The sequence below is a fragment of the Triturus cristatus genome, chromosome 7 (assembly GCF_964204655.1).
Source record: "Triturus cristatus chromosome 7, aTriCri1.1, whole genome shotgun sequence".
NCBI lineage: Eukaryota > Metazoa > Chordata > Amphibia > Caudata > Salamandridae > Triturus > Triturus cristatus.
Window position 1 is genome coordinate 744138745 of NC_140590.1, and position 20434 is coordinate 744159178.

The 20434-nt window shown below is 50.9% G+C and overlaps 1 protein-coding gene across 2 annotated transcripts in view; it reads left to right on the forward strand.

The window, feature by feature from the left end:
* DNAH17 (dynein axonemal heavy chain 17) overlaps positions 1-20434 on the forward strand; it is a 14992541-nt gene that overhangs the window by 1512000 nt on the left and 13460107 nt on the right. For both annotated transcript variants that reach the window (XM_085617470.1, XM_085617471.1), the window contains one exon: positions 1087-1254. In XM_085617470.1, the coding sequence (XP_085473596.1) occupies positions 1087-1254 (168 nt within the window). The remainder of the gene's footprint in view (positions 1-1086; positions 1255-20434) is intronic.

Here is a 20434-nt window from a genome sequence, read left to right on the forward strand (position 1 = left end):
CAATCTGACACTCTCTGTCACTGAATAACTGTACTCTGCTCGCCTCTAATCAACACTACAACAGTCTACTACCTAATCACCACCCCACAACACTCTACTCCAACAGATCCACTCTAGGACACTCTACTCCCACACTCCACTCTGCAACCCTCCATGCCACTAACTTTTAGTCATGCGGAACAGAAGCCATACTGGTGTACATCATGGCAAAAACGCATTGCCAAAGTCAATAGCTCTTGTATAGGTGAGACCTATTGACTATGTCAATGCTTGTTTCTGCCTACCACCAAAAAGAAAAAAATAATGCCCCTCCTCAGACATAGCTCCCAGTGTGTGGTCCATTATTTTCATTATTTTTGTTTTTCAAACAGAAACTCCTGATTTGGGAGTTTGTTTCTGAAAAACAAAAATGTTTGCTGCACAGACATCACAGATATGGCAGATATGTGCTAATCTTTTATGCCTTCACAGGATCCACCATGGCAGTAGCTCTTGTGAAGGACAGAGATCACCACAAGTGCAGCGGTGATTTCCTAACGTGTTAGGCAGCAGTCTGGCCTGGGGGACAGGGGAGATAGCTTTCGTAACCCAAATAGACAGTGGGCCTCCAGGATCTAAATCTTTTCTAAAGTCATCGGGCCCGATTCACAAAGGTAAACTGAGATGAAAGTCTAAGTTTACATCGTTCGGTATTCACAAAGGTCATTTACGAGTAGTAAAGTTAGAATTTAAGTTTTGGTCTTAAGTTCAACTGAGACCAAAACTAAGACAAAAGTGTAACTCTACTGCTCATAAGGGCCCTTTGTGAATACCGAAAGATGTAATGTTAGACTTTCCTCTCAGTTTTGGTATCAGTTGAACTTAAGACCAAAACTTAAGTTTATCTGAGACAAAAGTCTAACTTTACTACTCGTGAATGCCCTTTGTGAATACCAACAGTCATAAAGTTAGACTTTCATCTCAGTTTACTTTTGTGAATCGGACCCATCAACTGGTTCTTGCATCTGTACTTATTACTAATTCAAACTCTGAAACTAAATGGTCCCATCCTATTTTGTAATCTAAATCCACTTTTTTGTTGAACAGGAGTTATATTTCACAGCTGTTGAATTTCTGAAGCTGGAGAAAATTGAAATGGGAGGAGTGAGAGGAAAAGCCCTGGGAAGTTTAGTGAATCAAATTTATGAAGAATTCCTCGAGCTACTTGTGATTTTTGCAGATTGCAAATATGACCCTTTAGATCCAGGCCAACAGGTATGTATTAAAAGAAACTTTAGTAAAATGATTAAACCTCTTGTTCTGACCTGTCTGGTGAGGCGATGGTGCAACTTAAATATTTTAAGTGTGTTCTGTAACACAGCTAAATCGTCTGAAGTCCCATTCATTTCATTCTGAATTAATCTCGAGTCAAATTTAGAGCATGTAAATGTATGCATTATTTCCAGATTAAATATACCAGTAGCCACAAGGATGATGGTCCTATATCTGTCAGAATCCCAACTGATAAAAGAGTTGTTTAGTTAATATTGTTGCCGGATTATAAAACGGTTTCAGCCACAATCGGGGGTTCTGTATGGCATTCCGAGGTGCTACACTCCACTGTCCACCTTCCTTTGTTTTGAGCCTGCACTTCTGTTTCTGCTCCTCAACCTCTTCATCTCCTCTTCCGCCCTCACAGTCAGGGCACTCTATATGCAGTCACAGTAAAGCAATTACAGCATCAGATAAAAGCTTGCAGTCTCTCCTCTAGTAAGCTGACACTGCTGGTATTCGAGGCAGAACCTCACACTGAGAGTATGCCTGGGCTGGAAGATCTCATATTGAAGACGTAAATGGAGGAACCTCATAGTAAGAAGCAGCTGGAATAAGCCCCCACAGAATGCAGTTCACTTAAAGGGCATTTTTACATAAAGCCACAAAGAGCACATTTCTGGGGATACATCGACAGGATAGAAATCGTGCTGAGCATACCTTTGTGCAGTATCAGTGGGGGCAGTGCTACTGAAAGATCACACTAAAGGTACTTCTGCTAGAAACTCAAACTTAGGGCATAGTTGAGGAAAGGTTGCATGTATATTGTGCTTGAAGGACATCATATGGAAAGCAATGCTAGAAGACCTTATCAATGAGTGCACTGCTCGCGTAAGCTCACTTCTCCTTCACATGCTGTTCATTGATATTCTTCAACAGCAGAATGTGCGCGCATGTGTGGGTAGGATGTGGGGTGTGGGTGTTTGTGTGTGTCTGTGTTTGTGAGAGATCATGCAGAGACACAAGGCATAACATTATGCAACTTCATAATTCATTGGCCCTGGCGGAGGACCTGGGGAGACCAGTTGCAGTTAAACAGGCTGACATAGAAAAGGCCTTTGATTCTGTCAGCTAGACTACCTGTTTTCTTTTCGACACTTTGGACCCAAATTTATAGTCCATATAAAGTTTCAGTACTCTGGTATCATTACAGAAATGAGGGTGGACGGAGACTGCTCTGAACCCTTTCCAATATGACGGGGTGCAAGGCAGGGATGACCATTATCACCTCTTCTCTTTGTCTTCGCTGCAGAACCCCTAGTGGACCAGAATGGATGCGCAGGTGCATGGCTTTGAGTGGGGAGAGGGGGTATCGGACAGGGTTGCGCTATTTGCAGAGGATGTTTTAATCTTTCTGGCTAACCCTGAGCTCACAGATCCAAGAGTGCTACAGATCCTTTGTATATTTGGTGAGAGCTCAGCCCTCCATTTTAACATTGCACAGTCCTCAGTCTTCCCAGGTAACTCCTAACCCCAAGACCTTGGATGTGCAGTGGACCTTCAAGTGGTTTGACAGGGGTTTAAATACCTTGGTGTGTATGTTACACCAGATTCTAAAATGTCTCTTCCTGGGGATCCTCATCAATAGTCTTAAGCACTGAATATTCCCGCCCATGTGCGGGGACCCCGTAAATAATAAAAACTATATATGAAAAACATATCTATATTTATATATATATATATATATATATATATATATATATATATATATATATATATATATATATATATATATATATATATATATATATATATACACACACATATCATTTTATCTCATACCAATGCAGCTCCCATCCAGGAGGCTAAACAATGTCATAAACTGCTTTTGCAAAAACCATAATATATATATAAAAACACAAGAGGGCAAGTAGCACTTGAACTCTGTTTTTAATGAGTAAACCTCATGAAGAAAACTGCAAAATAAAGCAGACATTGTTAGCCTACAGGCTGCATTGTAAACCAATAGCATAGAAAATGAAAGCATTTCCATAGAAAACTGGCACCGTGCCTTTAAGGCAGCCATGACCCCTAGCTTCCCATCATGCCTCAGGGGTGACAGGTCAGTTGTTCTTTCCGGCTCCTTCAATCAGGACCCTGGATTTACAGCTCTTCCTTTTTTTGACTTTCTGTCAAAAAATATCTGATAATTTTCTACTTTTTGTGCTTTCACTCGATGTCTTTTTGCCTTAGAGTGAGAGTGATACCTTTTTAGAGTTCCAGAAAAGGTTTATTTTCTTCAGAAATGCCTTCTTTATTTGATCCCTGCCCTGCCTGTGGCAAGAATAAGGCCAGATCAGATACACACCCTGTGTGTATTCTCAGCCTCCCTGATTCTCCCTCTTCCACCAACTGCCATCATTGTAAGAAGTTGTAGAGAAGGACCATCAAAGACAGGGAGAGGATTCAATGTTATGGCCTCTCTGAAAGAGGTTGGTCTCCTGTGAGGCAGCAGAAAAAGAGAACTCAGTCGACGTCGAGAGGCAAGATCCCGACCTGTTCTCCCTCTGCGTCGGAAGGGACGTCGAAGCTGCTAACGACGAAGACTTCGGTGTCGAAGGTTACGGTGATGCCAGCGCATCATTCTCAGAAATCGACAACGAGATCAACGTCGACTAAGGTAACAGGTCCTCCGTTGACGTCAACCAGGCGACGATCAACGTTGAGGGACAAGTCTCCGTCGACGCTGGCTAGATGATCGACGTCGAGACACATCACTCCGTCGTCGCCTCATCAACGGGCGAATGACGTCTAGGCACAGGAAACCATCTTTGACGGCGAGGCAGAAGTCTCAATCGAACCTACCCCAAAGTTCTTCAACGTGGATACACTATACTCCATCGTCGACGTCGAGGCAGAAAGCTCCATCAAGGTCAGAGCAAAGATCTTCGACATCGAAGCAGAGATCTCCGTCGACGGCAGCACACAGTCAGCCGATGTCGCAACACCAGTCTTCAGAGCAAAGGCGGCTGACGTCGAAACACGGTACTCCGTCGGCGTCAGGTAGACGTTCAACGTCAAGAGACCGGTCGACTACAAGATTGAGCCCTCCAGCCAAGATGAGAAAGTCGACGTCGAGACAGACTTGTCCGTCGAGAAGACAATCTGTGCACAGGCGTTCCAGATCAACGTCGACGCAGCAGTCTAAAGAGGCCTCACTTCCAGTGAGCCTGTCCTCGTCACCAACACCAACGTCTAGAACAAGTTCTCCCAGCTCTCACAGAGGTTCAATGTCAAGGTCTCCGGAGGTGGTGATATCAACGTCCAGCAGTCCAGTGTCCAGAGGACACCAAGATTCCCCAACCACACCTGTACAAGAAGAGGTGAACTCTCCTCCCCCTACACAGTCTCCTGAAAGGCGAGAGAGGCAAAGATAACCTTCCATCCATCTGTCGCCACGATGGAACAGGCCTTTACATCACTGGGCCACGGCCACAACCACAGGGGCGCAGCATTACTCGAGCCCTGCCGTTGGCTCGTCTGGTACATGCTATGGATAGGGAACGTACTCCTTCAAGAGCCAGAGCCCGCAGCCGCACTCCTGCGCATTTGCACAGAAGGAGGTCTAGATCTAGAAGCATGAGGAGAAGACGCAGATCTCCAACTCCCTCCTCTTCTTCCACTCGTACGTCCCACAGAGACTACTGGCCTACTCTTACTGACAGTCCGCCGTCGAGGGTGTCTCCGGTGGATGATGTTTCCACTTTTCAGGACATTCATGGTAGTGGGACAACGGAGCTAGGCATTCCTATGTCGACTCGTCAGAGTAAGTCCTCTGTGATTTTTGAGACTCTACACCAAGGGGAAGCATCTAGACCTGGACGCCTCAGGGCAGCTGCAGCGCTTTACAAGTCACATTTTCATTTCATTTCATTTCACCTCTGCTACCATTGGTACCGGGCCTCATAGAGCCATTGAGGGACATCTTTCTCACACCGGCGACAGTCAAGCCCGCGCCAGCTAGAATTTTGAAGAAGTACAGCTCATCAGAAGACGATCCACTCTTCCTTAGATGTGATCCTCCTCCGGGTTCTGTGATAATTGCTGCAGCAAAAAAGTCCCATCTTGTTGCTTCCTCCTCTACTGTTCCACCAGACAAGGAGAGTAAAACACAGGATTCGTGGGGAAGGAAGGTTTGTGGCACTTCGGCCTCTATGTTGAACGTCTCCAATGCATTGTCTCTCTTGGGCCGATAGGACAGGTCGCTGTGGGACTCCCTACAGAGAATCACAGAGACGTTGCCACAAGAGGACCGTAAAGACTTTGAAGAGGTCATGCACGAAGGCAGCTTGGTGTCTAACCAAGTAATCAGCGCTGCAGCTGATGGGGCTACTCTTTCGACTCATGCCTATGCACATGGAATATGCGCTAGAAGAACATCTTGGCTCCGACCACAGCGCCCAAGCCAGAAGCGAAAGTCACACGTCCTGAATCTTCCCTTCTCCGGTTCCTCTCTGTTCGGGGCTCACACGGATTAAGAAATGTCCCGGATGAAAACAGAGCTGGACACACTAAAAGCCGTGGGTCTCGAAAAAAAGAAGGAATTCGGCAAGTGATTCAGGCCTTCCAATCGGCGATCCTGCCAACAGAGGGTTCAAACCCCTCATTGGCAGAAAAATCAGGGTCAGCATAGGTCTCAGTATCAGGGCAGGCGTTCCTCCAGAGGAAGAGGAAACCAGCGTCAGACTAACACCTCCGCCAAGACGCAGGCCAAACAATGAGTGCCCACTTCCCCACTTCCCCCGTCGCCGCTCACCACTCAAGTGGGGGGAAGTATTGCAAATCATCTCGAAGAGTGGCGAGATATCACAAAAGACCAGTGGGTGTTAGCTACGCTGCAGAATGGGTACTCTCTACGTTTTCGACGCCGCCCTCCCTCCGGTTCCATCATCGTGTCACCAGCTGAAAAGCTTACAGAAAGAAGTTGCCGCCCTTCTCAGAAAGTCAGCCATCGAGAAGGTGCCAATATCTCAAAGAGGAAGAGGGGTTTACTCAAGATACTTCTTGGTAAAGAAGGGTCGAAAAGCAGAATACAGACCCATTCTGGACCTGCGAACACTCAACAAATCAATCCGACAGGAGAAGTTTCGCATGTTAGCTCTCCATCAAATATATCCACATCTCAGGCAGGGAGATTGGATACTTTCATGTTCCGATCAATCAGCATCACAGACAATACCTAAGGTTCCTGGTGGGATCTTCTCACTACCAGTTCAAAGTACTACCCTTCGGGTTGAAGTCGGCTCTTCGGGTGTTCATGAAGTGCATGGTAGTAGTGGCAGCCGCACTGCGTCGCAAAGGCATCTTCGTGTACCCGTACTTGGATGACTGTCTGTTGAAGGGCCCCTCACCAAACAGCGTGAAGTGTCATTTCCTACAATGCCTAGAACTTTGTCATCGGCTGGGCCTTCATGTGAACTTCCACAAATCAACTCCACATCCAACACAGAGAATCCATTATTTAGGTACTCTGGTAGACTCCGAGGTAGGAAAAGTGTTTCCTTTGAAGGAGAGACAGTGTTCTATCATACAGAAATGCAAACTGGACAACAGAAGGCTGTCGGTCCGTCGGATTGCCTCCCGGTTAGGGTCGATGGCATCCTACATCTTCCTGGTTCCCAATGCCCGACTACGAATGCGTCCTCTTCAGCAGAATCTAGAGGACAAGTGGGACCAGCAGACAGCTCGTTGGGATGACAAAATAGGTCTCTCAAACGCGGCAAGAGCTTCCATCCCTTGGTGGACGAGGAAGGTGAATATGCAAATCGGGAAATCTTTTCATCAAGCACCTCCCTCTCAAACGCTGATCACGGACGCTTCCCTCCAGAGCTGGGGAGCCCACATGGGATCTCTCCAGACACAGTCTGTGGTCACCAAAAGAGCGGTCCTATCACATCAACTTGCTGGAGCTGAGGGCAGTTAACCTGGCCCTCAAGGCTTTCCTCCCCTAGATTCAGGCAGGTTCAATCTTAGTACAGACGGACAATACCACCACCGTGTACTACCTGACAAACAGGGGGGAGCTCGTTCACGCACACTGTCACTGGAAGCTCAAACTCTCTGGCATTGGCTCCTGGCACGGAATCTATCATTCACAGCAGTCCACCTGCCGGGAGAACAGAACCTGAGAGCGGATGCTCTCAGGCGTCACTTCGAAGACCGAGAAGATTGGGTTCTCAACGACAAGGTTGTCGAAGACATATTCCAGGTTTGGGGTCGTCCCACCATCGATCTCTTCGCGGACGACAAAAATACAAAATGCCGAGACTTCGCCTCAAGATTCTACCGACCATGGTCGAAAGGGAATGCCCTTTTGATCGACTGGTCAGGGGCATTTGTGTACGCCTTTACACCCCTTCCTCTCATCCCGAAGGTGGCGACCAAGCTGTCTCATTCCCACACAAGGATGATACTAATTGCCTCGGAATGGCCGAGACAATGGTGGTACCCGGACCTGCTGCATATCTGAAATCTGTAAGGCGGCGACTTGGAAGTCCGTCCATACATTTACGAGGCACTATTGTCTAGATTCAGACACCAGAACAGACACCCAAGTAGGCCAGGCCTGCTGTCGGAATCCCCTCACAGGAGGCTGCCGTACAGACCGGACCTGCTGTCCAAGATGAACGGGAGGATTCATCACCCCAAGCTGCCCTCATTGAACTTGGCAGCATGGCTCCAGAGGTCCTCCAGTATGGCCATTTAGGACTGCCACAGGACTGCATGTCCATCTTAAAAGAAGCAAGAAGCCCATCCACTAGGCACTCATATGCGTGCAAGTGGAAGCGTTTTTATATGTGCTGTGTTCAAAACAATTGTAACCCAACCAAAGGACAGGAAGAGGTCACCCTTCCATACCTGCTTTATCTGGCGAAAGCAGGCTTGAAGTTTCCTTCCATTAAGGCGCACTTAGCAGCTATCACTGCATATAGGCGATCACCTTCTCAACCTTCTTTCTTTCAATTTCAGGTTGTTAAAGACTTTCTACAGGGTTTAAAGAAGGTCTACCCTCCCACCTCCTTCACCACCCTGTGAGCTAAACCTGGTGCTATCAAAATTGATGGGTCCGCCTTTCGAACCCATACACAAAGCAACCTTACAACACCTTTCTTGGAAGGTGGCTTTCTTGGTAGCGATCATGTCAACTCGCAGAGTGAGCAAAATACAGGCCCTCTGCTCTAAGGAACCTTATACTGTCTTCCATCTTAATAGGGTCGTATTGAGGACTCACCCCGCTTTCCTCCCTAAGGTGGTGTCAGCTTTTCATGTAAATCAGACCATATCTCCGCCCACTTTTTCCCTAATCCCTCCACTCCAGCTGAGAGGGCTTTACACTCCCTGGACCTGATAAGAGTTTTAAAATTTTATCTGGATAGGTCCAAGTCCACGAGAAAATCTGATCAACTATTTGTCAACTATGGGTCAATCAGGACGGGTTTTCCAGCTTCAAAGCGGTCCATCTCCAAATGGATAGTTTCATGTATCAAGCTAGCTTATCAATTTGCGCAGAGGCCCCTTGGGTTTACTCCCAAGGCGCATTCCACCAGAGGAAAAGCGGCTACGACTGCTTTTCTTCATAACGTGCCCATTCTGAAATATGTAAGGCGGCGACATGGAAGTCCGTCCATACATTTACGAGGCACTATTGTCTAGATTCAGACACCAGAACAGACACCCAAGTAGGCCAGGCCTGCTTGAGGAATCTGTTCAACAGCTAATTGCGGCTGTTATTGTTTGTTCGGTCATTTTACTCTCATATGCCTGCAGATGGAAGATGGGGCTTGCTATTCTATCCAGTGCTTATGACTATTGATGAGGATCCCCTGGAAGAGAAGGATAAGTTACTTACCTGTAATCCTAGATGTCTTCCAGGGGTATCCTCATCAAAGTCATAAGCAACCCTCCCGCCTTCCCGGGCAAAGGAACCTTGTTTTTAAGGAATTGTCAACTGTTTGTGTCATGGCTTTTGAGTCACCGCAAAGAACAACTGACCTAACTGTCACCCCTGAGGCATGATGGGAAGCTAGGGGTCATGGCTGCCTGAAAGGCACGGTGCCAGTTTTGTATGAAAATGCTTTCATTTTCTATGCTATTGGTTTACAATGCAGCCCGTAGGCTAACAATGTCTGCTTTATTTTGCAGATTTCTTCATGAGGTTTACTCATTAAAAACAGAGTTCAAGTGCTACTTGCCATCTTGTGCTTTTATATATATATATTATGTATTTTGCAAAAGCAGTTTGTGTTTATTACATAGTTTAGCCTCCTGGATGGGAGCTGCATTGGTAGGAGAACAAATCATATATGTGTATATATATAGAGCTGTATATATATGTTTTTCATATATAATTTTTATTATTTCCGGGGTCCCCGCACATGTGCGGGAATATTCCATGCTTATGACTTTGATGAGGATACCCCTGGAAGAGAACTAGGATTACAGGTAAGTAACTTATCCGTCCTAGCAATGCAATATCCAACCCTTAATGGAGAGATTGGCCTCCGACGTGGACACCGCTCCCACTGTCACTGTTAGGCAGGTCAGCTATTAGTAAAATAGTGTCTCTGTCCCGGTTCCTCTACCACCTGACAAATTACCTGTATGACGTCCCACGCTCCCTCTTCTGAAAGGTAAACTCCATGTTCCGCAGCTTCCTGTGGAACCAGGGCCTTCATCGCGTAGCTCTTGCAAAATGCTTTCACTCTACATACCCGGGCAGGATTGTGACTGTAAATACTACAGAGTGTCACACTTTCTTATTGTAAATGAATGGTGGTGTGACACCCAGGGATACCCAGCGTATGCTTTGGAAAAATGGTTACTTGGGGAAACCCCAGCTCACTGTCTTCTATACGGGTGGATGGGGAGGGAGAGATCTGACACTTCCTCCGCAACCACAGTATATGCAAAGCTATGGAAATTGGTATTGAAACAGATGGAGGTGGGACGAAAGACTCACAGAACAGACACCACTATGCGCAGGACAATGCTGTGACAGGTGACCGCTCTGGAGGACTTCTGACACTGGGGCTTACTAGGGATCACTATCCTCGAGGATGTAATGAGGGGTACCACTTTGAAAACCTTCCAAACATTGGAAGGCTCTATTAGACTTAAACCACAGTCAATTTGATTGATTCTTGCAACTCCAGCACACACTAACACCATATATCTCAGGGCTAGAGGACCTCCGAGAATTTAACCCACTCTAATGCAAACTGCTTATGGATGAGTTAGGCGACCACAAAGTGAACAAGCATTTGCAATGCAATAGGTCTCGGATTCACGCAAGTTTGAGCTATTGGCATTGCTAAATGACAATGCCTTTTCTTTATGTTTTGTGTTTTAAAACGTAAATAAAAGGCATTGTCATTTACAATACTTATAGCTTAAACTCTCGCAAATGCGAGACCTATTGCATTGCAATGAAGGGTCTTCTCGACTGTTTGTTAGATTGTAAATATCAGAGGACGAGACCGGCCTGCGATGTCTTCAAAGTAGTGATAAATAGTGCAGTAAAGATGATGTGTAAGTGTTCTAAATTACACAGACACAAAGGGCCTCATGTAGGTAAATAAATTTTACCGGTTCTTAAATACCGAGCCGTACCGAATCGGTAAATTAGAATCGGTAAGTTACATGTAGGTAAAAATTCGGTAACAGTTACCGATTCGGTAACATTCGGTAAATACGAATCGGAATTCACCGAATCGGTAAATACCGAGGTGATAATTACCGATTCGGAAAATACCGAGGTGGTATCTACCGAATCGGAAAATACCGAGGTGGTATCTACCGAATTGGAAAATACCGAATCGGTACGTACGGATTCGGTAAATAACATCACATGACTTGACGAAACAGCTAATCCTGTGCAACGACAGCCCACCCAACCAGGAACTGCCCACACCCAGGCAGGTGTACACAATTAGCCGAAGTGGCCACACCCAGGCAGGTGTACATAATTAGCCGACCCTGGAGAGGCTCGGAGTGCAGAGGAGAGGCAGGGAGCAGTTGCATGTGCGAGCGGGAAACGAACAGCATGTCCAGCCAGAGCACACAGAAAGACGGAGGGGAAAGGAGGAGGAAGCTCAAATTCAGCCCCAAGGAACTCCAGGTGCTGGTGGAGGAGGTGGTGAAGCAGCACCAGAAGCTGTTTGGGAGGCAATCCCTGCAAGTGCCTGAGGCCGAAAAGCGCAACATATGGCTGGCCATCCAGGCGCAGGTCAATGCTGTGGGAGTGACCCACAGGGAAATTGAGGTCCTCAAAAAGCGCTGGTATGACCTGAGGATTGTGACCAAGAGGAAGATGGGCGACATCCAGAAGGAGGCCAGCCAAACCGGAGGTGGAACCAACAGGGCACCTGCCCTCACCGAACTGGAGGAGCTGGTGGCGGCCACACTCGAGCAAGAGAGCGTCGTGGGTCTTGGGGACGCCGACAGCTCTGCCAGAGCCGCAACACACCAAGGTAAGACGAAAGCACAGCAATGTAGCCGCCCCTACCCCTATCCCACATCCCCCATTGTGAAACGAGAATCACACTGCAGTCCACACGTGTCAGTGCAGACAGGCAATGCATTCCGGGAGATGTAGTCAGGGCAACACTAACCATGACGTAAATGTCACAGGGCAACAAGGCATGTCACGCACTCGAGGCACAAGGAGACAGAGGACAGATTGGAATGTGAAATGATTTATTGTGACGCTTGCAATGCAGCCCTTCGGGGACACTGAGCCAATGTTGTTTTTCTGTCCACAGATGTGACATCATGCAGTACAGGGCATGCTGCAGGGGAGACGGCACACCGGCCACAAAAATCACCTCTAGCCACCACGAGTTCAGACCAGGGAGCAGGCCCACTTTCAGCCGCACCACCTACGCAGCCAGCCGCGCCGCACACAGAGCCACCATCACCTCACCGAGAGCCAGCATCACCACCACCAGAGCCAGCATCGCCACTCATGTTCGATTCACCGGCCACATCTCCGCTTGCAGGTGTGAGAATGAGGAGGCGTCCAGCAGCCAGGCTACGAGCCTTAGACACCTCGTCAGACGACAGCATGGGCCCAGAAGACCGCACCGGGCCCCAGGAAGGGAGCCATCCCACTGTGCCCCACACCTCACAGGCAGCACAGACGGGAGCAAGAGGGCGCCGCAAGTCGCGTGTCCAGAGTCCACCAGCACCCACTGACGGCCATGGTGTCTTCTTGGGGCTCGAGGGCCAAATGTTGAAGCAACAGCGCCTGCAATCAAAGGCAGTAATGTCAGTCCAGAGGCACATGCGGGTGATGAGGACAAGCTTAGTCAACATGGACACAAACATTGGCGGCATGGCTGCGGGCATTCGGGACATGTCCCAGTCAATCCAGCAGTTGTGCAGCAAATTAGATGCTGACATCGAAGCACGGCGCCGGGAACGCCAGAGAAGGGACACTACCAGCAGGGCACTCAACCGTCTGGCAACTGCGACTTCCCTACTTTGCCGGCGCTCTGTGACGATGCAGGAGGGCCTAACACAGTGCTGCAGCGACCTGTCACGGGGGATGGTGCAGGTGACAAGTGCACTAGGGGTGCTATTGACAAGTCAGGCGTCGACAACTGCTGCAGGGGATGCTGCGGAGAGCATCGACACCAGCAGCAGCATCACACCCCCCGTCCCAGAAGCACGCAGGAGCAGCAGGCGGCTTGGGGTTGGCTCTAGTGAGGATGCACAGGCCGTGCAATCCACCACTGCAGCGCGTATGCGCAAACATTGATGTGGCCCTGCTTATCCACTTGCCATTGGGTGACGTAACCCTGGACATACTCATTGTATAGATGGCATATTGCCAGATTGGCCTGTTCATGTGTTCATGGCGTGGTGCCACATTAAACTACGTCATGACTTCTCACGACTCGCTGTGTCCCCTCACTTACTCAGAAATAGTTGCATGTGATCTCTGCCCGTCTCTCTCTCCCATCGATTGCAGTTGGCACTCTAGCTGCGCTGCCCTCTGGCTGGCCTGACTCATCCTCGTTGTCCTCAAAATATGTTAGTTCCACATCTGTACCTTTTTTCGTGGCAAGGTTGTGCAGCATTGCACAAGTGGCAATTATCTTGCAGCAGGTGATGGGTTTGTACTGGCGTGCGCCTCCGCTCTTGTGGAGGCAGCGGAACCTGCTCTTCAGCAGTCCAAACGTGCGCTCCACCACATTGCGTGTAGATTTGTGGGCCACGTTGTATCGTCTCTCACTCTGGGTTGCTGGGTGTAGGTAGGGAGTGAGGATGAATGAACGGCATGCATATGCACTGTCGCCTGGATGAGTAAAAGGGAACCATCAGTTACATGCCTCTATACACTCTGATTTGCAGGTTTCAAGGGGCGTCACTGTTACTTACCCAGCAGGTATCCCTCTCCGAATTCTCCGGCTCTCAGTCGTGTGTAGATCCCACTATTCTGGAAGATGTAAGAGTCGTGGGTGCTCCCAGGAAACTTTGCAACAATATCTGTGATGATGTTCCCTGCATCACAGATCACCTGCACATTTATGGAGTGGGTGGACTTCCTGTTCCTGTAGATGTGCTCTGTGTCAGCTGGAGGACAGATTGGGATGTGTGTACCATCAATACAGCCGATGACATGGGGGAACTGTGCCATGTGATAAAAGTCTGTTTTTGTTTTCTGCAGTGCAGCCTGTGTGTTTGGGAAGCTTATGTGGTGGTGCATTCTCTGCATCATGGCATCCAGGAACTTCCTGAAGAAACGTGACAGGCAACTCTGGGATACCCCACCCACCGCAGCTATCACCACCTGATAACTGCCGGATGCCAACAGATGTAGGCTGCAGAGCACCTGCACATGTGGGGGTATGGCGTGCGCCCTTCTTATTGGCTGGTCCAGGAGTGGGTGAAGGTCCCTGATTAAGTCCATGATGGTTTCGGGGTGTAGCCTGTACCTCTCATGTATCTCTGCATCAGTCAGCTGGAATAGTGTGATGCGCTGTCTGTAGATTTGTTCCTCCCGTCGCCACACCCTCAGTCCTGCTGCCTGTAGACGTAGGCGCCTTGCAATGACGTACATGGCGGCCATGTTGTCCACGCAGTTGCATTTTGGGATTGCTTATGTGCATTGTTGATGGTTACCACCTGCTTTCCATCCGTGTTAATTACCGACTCTTATTTACCGATTTTCCTGGATTTCTTAATTACCGACTGCTCCTACATGTCATTTTAAATTTTTACCACTTCATATTTACCACTTCATATTTACCGATTCGTTAATAATGTATTCGGTAAATATGAATCGGTATTTTAGAATTCGGTAACTATGAATCGGTATTTACCGCCTCATATTTACCGAAAAGTGGTTTTTGGACTCCTACATCTCACTTGTCTGAATACCGGTCGGTAACGGGATAGTTGCCGAATTTCGGCCGTTACCGACCGGTATTTGGCTACCTACATGAGGCCCAAAGTGTGAAGTGAGAGTTACATATGATCCGAGCTATAAACAATAACAAAGCGCTCCAACACCTTTTGCTCTGTGATTACACTGTCGCAGCTCAGGAGGAAGAGCGGGAGGGGGGCTATTACCTGCCCTCTCCGTGATTTCATTGTGCAGTGTGGCATTGCATAACATCTGAAAGAAACACGTTAGTTAGATTCCTCACCTTAGAATATCCCCAGGCGTCAGACTGGATCCGGAAGATTTTTCGTCAGCAATACCCCTTGCGCGTCGCTAGGCGTCGTCTGCGGCTCTGTGTCCGTCGTCGGCGTCGTGCGCCGGAATGACGTCGTCGGAGTACTTAGACGCCGCCCTCGCGCGCTGACGTCAGTTCTTCTTTTTTCCGCGCCAGTAAGCGCAGATCCGGGAGAGCTACCCCTTTAGTCACTTTTTGACTAACTTTTTCGATCCTTTTTGATCTTGTCTCGACTCCGGTGCCGGTAGGATGCCTGGTTTTAAAGCCTGTGCTGACTGTAGCCGCTTGATGTCGGTTACGGACCATCACCGCCGGTGCCTTTACTGCTTGGGCCTCGACCACGACGCGGAGTCGTGTTCGGACTGCAAGGCCCTGACCTCGAAGGCTAGACGGGAGCGGTCCCGTAAGCTTCTCGAGATTCGCCACTCGGCTCCGCGCCCCTCTCGATCCCGGTCCAGGAGGAGGTCCAAGGATCGGTCGCGGAGCCGCAGCCGACGTCATCATCGGTCGTCGGGATCCAAGTCTTCGGGAAAGTCGAAGCACTCCAAGAAGTCCAAGAGGCGACACCGCTCTTCGGACTCCCCTCGCCGGTCGTGCGACTCGGCCGAGGGTCAGGGTGGTTCCACCCCCGCGGCTCCGGCGGAGCCGCAGGCGCCGCGCAAGTCCCCATACCCACCGGTCCCTGGGACTGACGCGACGCCGGCGGAAGTCAGTGCCTTCCTCTCGCCCATGAGGAACCTGGCTCCGCCGTCGACGCCCGCTGGCGCGCCTTCGGGCCCCGTGGACCCGACTGGGCAACCTTGCCTGCCGGCGGCTCCGGCGCCGTTGACGGCTCCGGCCTCGACGCCGCAAGCGCCCGAGGGACCCGTTACCGAGTCCCCGCCGACGCCGGTCGACCTCGTCACGCCTCCTCTGCCGGCGTCGACACCGGTACCACCTCCGACGCCGAGTCCGCTCGGCGTCGAGCCCCGGTTCAGCCCCACTCCGGGCCCGGCGCCGATACGGCATCGATGGACGCCGCGTTCGGCGCCGCTGGAGACACATTTTGTCTATCGCCCGGCTCCGATCCTTCCTCCTGCTTACCAGGAATCGGATGATGGGGACAACTGGGAGGGATCCGAGGATCCTATGGCCGTTCAGGCTCAACTGTCACAGGACTGGGCAGATTAACTGGGGGAGGCCAGTGGCCTGGATACCTCTCCAGACACTGGATTCATCTCTCCTCCGACTGTGGCTTCGGAGGAGGGGGCTGCTTTCTCTGTGGTGCTGCGCAAGGCGGCCGCAGCCCTTGGGCTCGAGCTACCTGCCGTGGCTGTGAGGACGAACGTCCTCACTGAGGTGCTTCAGTCTGCAGCAAGCTCCACTGAGCCTCTGCTGCCATTCAATGAGGATCTCACTGACATTCTGCAGGGCACCTGGTCCAAGCCCTCCACAGTTCCTCCTGTGGACAGGAACGTCGCCAGGCGCCACCGCCCTGCTCCGGGCGACCCCAGTTTTCTGTCCCAACACCCTACCCCCGAGAGTCTGGTTATCCAGGCCTCTACCTCCCAATCCTCCTTCCCGACCGCTCCGCCGGACCGGGATTCCAAGAGGCTGGAACAGTTCGGCAAAAAGCTGTTCTCCTCCCTTAGTTTGGGCCTGCGGTCTTTGAACACCGCCTGCCTCTTGGACCGTTATTCCCACTCTCTGTGGGATACGGTGAAGGACGTGCTGCCCCTGTGTCCGGAGGAGGTCCAGACACGACTTACCCAGGCTCTGGCCGATGGGAGGGATGCAGCGCGACATGCTATCCGATGTGGGCTTGACACTACGGACTGGGTAGGGCGATTTCTACCTCAGTGGCGCTTAGACGTCACGCCTGGCTGCGGTCCACGTCCTTTTCGGGCGATGTCCAGAGCACCCTCATGGACATGCCCTTTGATGGCACTCGCCTTTTCGGCGAGAAAGCGGACAGTGCGCTGAATCGCTTTAAGGACTCCCGGGCTACGGCCAAGTCCTTGGGCCTCTCGGCCCCGCAGTCGCAAACTTCCGCTTTATGCCCCTTTCGTGGCCAAGGAAGGGGTGCCTCCTCACGTACGCCTAGCCACCAGCCGCAGAACCAACCTGCGCGCGGTCGCGGATGTGGTTTCCGCCGTGGCGGTTCTGGAGGACGACGAGGTCAGCCCACATCCACCCCGGCAGCGTCCGCCTCAAAGCCTTCCTAGTCCGAGCTTTCAGGCCCATTCATCGCCAGTGGGAGGCAGAGTTCGCCATCACCTGCTCCACTGGCGGTCCATCACATCGGACAGGTGGGTGCTGCAAATCGTCCCAAGGGGCTACTCCCTCCCCTTCGAGACGACCCCTCCAGCCATGCCACCGCAGCACCACCGTATCTCGGGGGATCATTTGAATCTTCTCCACGAGGAAGTTTCGGCCCTCTTGGCCAAGGGGGCCGTCGAGCGCTTTCCGAGCCCAGAAGTAGGTCGTGGTTGTTATTCCCACTACTTTCTGGTTCCCAAGAAGGGCAAAGGGGGCCTACGCCCTATCTTGGACCTCCGGAACGTCAATGCCTTCCTCTGGAAGGAAAGGTTCAAGATGTTAACTTTGGCTCAGGTTCTAGCTGCCCTAGACCCTGGAGACTGGATGATAGCGTTGGACTTGCAGGACGCATATTTCCACATCCCCGTCCTGCCGGCCCACCGGCGTTACCTGCGGTTCACGGTGGGCCAAGAGCACTTTCAGTTTACCGTGCTCCCCTTCGGCCTCACCAGTGCCCCTCGGGTGTTCACGAAAGTGATGGCAGTGGTCGCAGCTCATCTGCGCAGATCAGGGGTTCCAGTCTTCCCCTATCTCGACGACTGGTTGTTGAAGGCGGGCTCGCCCCAGACAGTCGTCTCCCACCTCCAGACTACGGCGGATCTCCTGCATTTGCTGGGATTTTCCATCAACGTGCCGAAGTCACACTTGAGTCCCTCTCAGAAGCTCCTCTTCATCGGAGCGGTTCTCAATTCGGCGTAGTTCCGGGTCTATCCGCCGGAACAGCGGGTCCAGGATATACAGGCCCTGATTCCCATCTTTCGGCCTCTATCCTGGGTTTCGGTCAGGCTAGTGTTGCGGCTTCTGGGGCTGATGGCCTCCTGCATCCTACTAGTGCATCACGCCAGGCGGCGCATGCGGGCTCTGCAGTGGGACCTGAAGTTTCAGTGGGCCCAGCATCACGGCAACCTGTCCGACCATGTCTTGATCTCGGAGGGCACTGCACAGCAGTTGCAGTGGTGGCTCACGGACCGCGATTGGGTCAAGGGCAAGAGCCTCTCCCTTCCCCAACCGGAGCATGTCGTAGTGACGCATGCGTCCCTCCTGGGATGGGGTGGCCATATGGGAGAGGCGGAGATCAGAGGCCTCTGGTCTCCGGCGGAGTCTCGTCTCCACATCAACCTGTTGGAGTTGAGAGCGATCCGACTTGCACTGAAAGCCTTCCTTCCCTCTGTCAGGGGAAGTGTCGTGCAGGTGTTCACGGACAACACCACCGCCATGTGGTATTGCAACAAACAAGGCGGGGTGGGGTCGTGGACCCTTTGTCAGGAGGCTCTGCGCCTCTGGACGTGGCTGGAACACCAGGGCGTCACCCTAGTGGTTCAACATCTGGCGGGCTCTCTGAACGCCAGAGCAGACGAACTCAGCCGCCGGTGCATGATGGATCACGAATGGCGTCTGAACTCCAAAGTGGCGCAAGGTCTCTTTCAGCAGTGGGGAGAGCCTTGGTTAGATCTATTCGCCACCGAAGAGAACGCGCAATGTCAGCAGTTCTGCGCGTTGGAATTTCCAAGGCGGCACTCGCTCAGCGACGCTTTTCGTCACGAGTGGAGTTGCGGTCTGTTGTACGCCTTTCCGCCTATACCACTTCTGCCCAGAGTGCTGAAGAAGATCAGGCACGACCGGGCCCAAGTCATCTTGGTGGCTCCGGATTGGGCACGAAGGTACTGGTATCCCGAGCTACTCAGTATGTTGACCGATCCTCCGATACGTCTGCCCCTTCGGGAGGATCTTCTGTCGCAGCAGCAGGGGACGGTCCTCCACCCGAACCTGTCCAGCCTCCACCTCCATGCGTGGAGATTGAGCGGCGGCAGTTGATGCCATTTGACTTGCCTCCTGAAGTCTGTGATATCATTCTGGCAGCCAGGCGTCCCTCCACATAGTCGGTATACGCCTGCCGGTGGAACAAATTTGTGGCATGGTGCACAGCAAAGGCTGTGGATCCCCTTTCCGCCCCTCTTTCTGAGGTTCTACTGTTTCTTCTTTCTTTGGCCCGGCAGGGCTCTGCCCTGGGCACCCTGAAAGGTTATCTTGCTGCCATCTCTGCCTTCTTGCTGCTTCCTGATCAGCCTTCTCTTTTCAAGTCCCCTGTAGTTACACGCTTTCTAAAAGGCATTACTCACACGTTCCCTCCTGTCCCTTTTGTAATGCCTCAGTGGGACTTGAATCTTGTCTTGACATTCCTGATGTGCGCTCCCTTTGAGCCTCTTCACAATTGTCCTCTTCGTCTTCTGACTCTTAAGACTGCTTTTCTGGTAGCCATCACCTCGGCTAGACGGGTGAGTGAGCTCCAGGCTTTATCTTCAAAGCCTCCTTTTCTGTCTGTTCATCCGGACAAGGTTGTCCTTCGGCCTCGTCCCTCCTTTCTTCCGAAAGTGGTGACTCCATTTCATCTTGGGCAGTCTGTCACCTTGCCCACCTTCTTTCCGCCTCCTCATCCTTCCAAAGAGGAAGAGAGGCTCCACCGTCTGGACCCAAAACGTGCGCTCTCCTTTTATTTGGACCGCACAAAGCAGTTCCGGGTGGACGACCAACTTTTCGTTGGATACGTGGGTGCTAAGAAGGGGAAAGCTGTGCACAAACGGACCATCTCTCGGTGGGTCGTTTTGTGCATCAAAATTTGTTACTCCTTGGCAAAAAAGGACCCTCCTGTTGGGCTGCGCGCCCATTCTACTCGGGCCACAGCGGCTACTACTGCTTTGGGACGGGGTGTCCCTTTGCAGGACATCTGTCAGGCGGCGACGTGGGCTTCGCTACACACGTTTGCCAGACATTATTGCCTTGACAGCCAAGTCCGGAGGGATGGCTTCTTTGGCCGTTCTGTCCTCCAGGACTTTCTGGTGTGATCTTGGTTCGCAGACCCACCACCGGGGATGGTATTGCTTGGGTATCTATTCTAAGGTGAGGAATCTAACTAACGTGTTTCTTTCAGATGAACAAGTTACTTACCTTCGGAAACGATGTATCTGTAAAAAACATTAGTTAGTTAGATTCCTCACCGACCCACCCATCCTCCCCGTTCTACGAACTGACATCTAGGGTTAAGGTTATCCTTTTCAGGCCCCTAGATTTTATTTTTGTTACCAGTGTCGGTCTTTGCATGGCTCTGCGTTCCTGGCGCGGAAAGCTATGTACAAGAACTGACG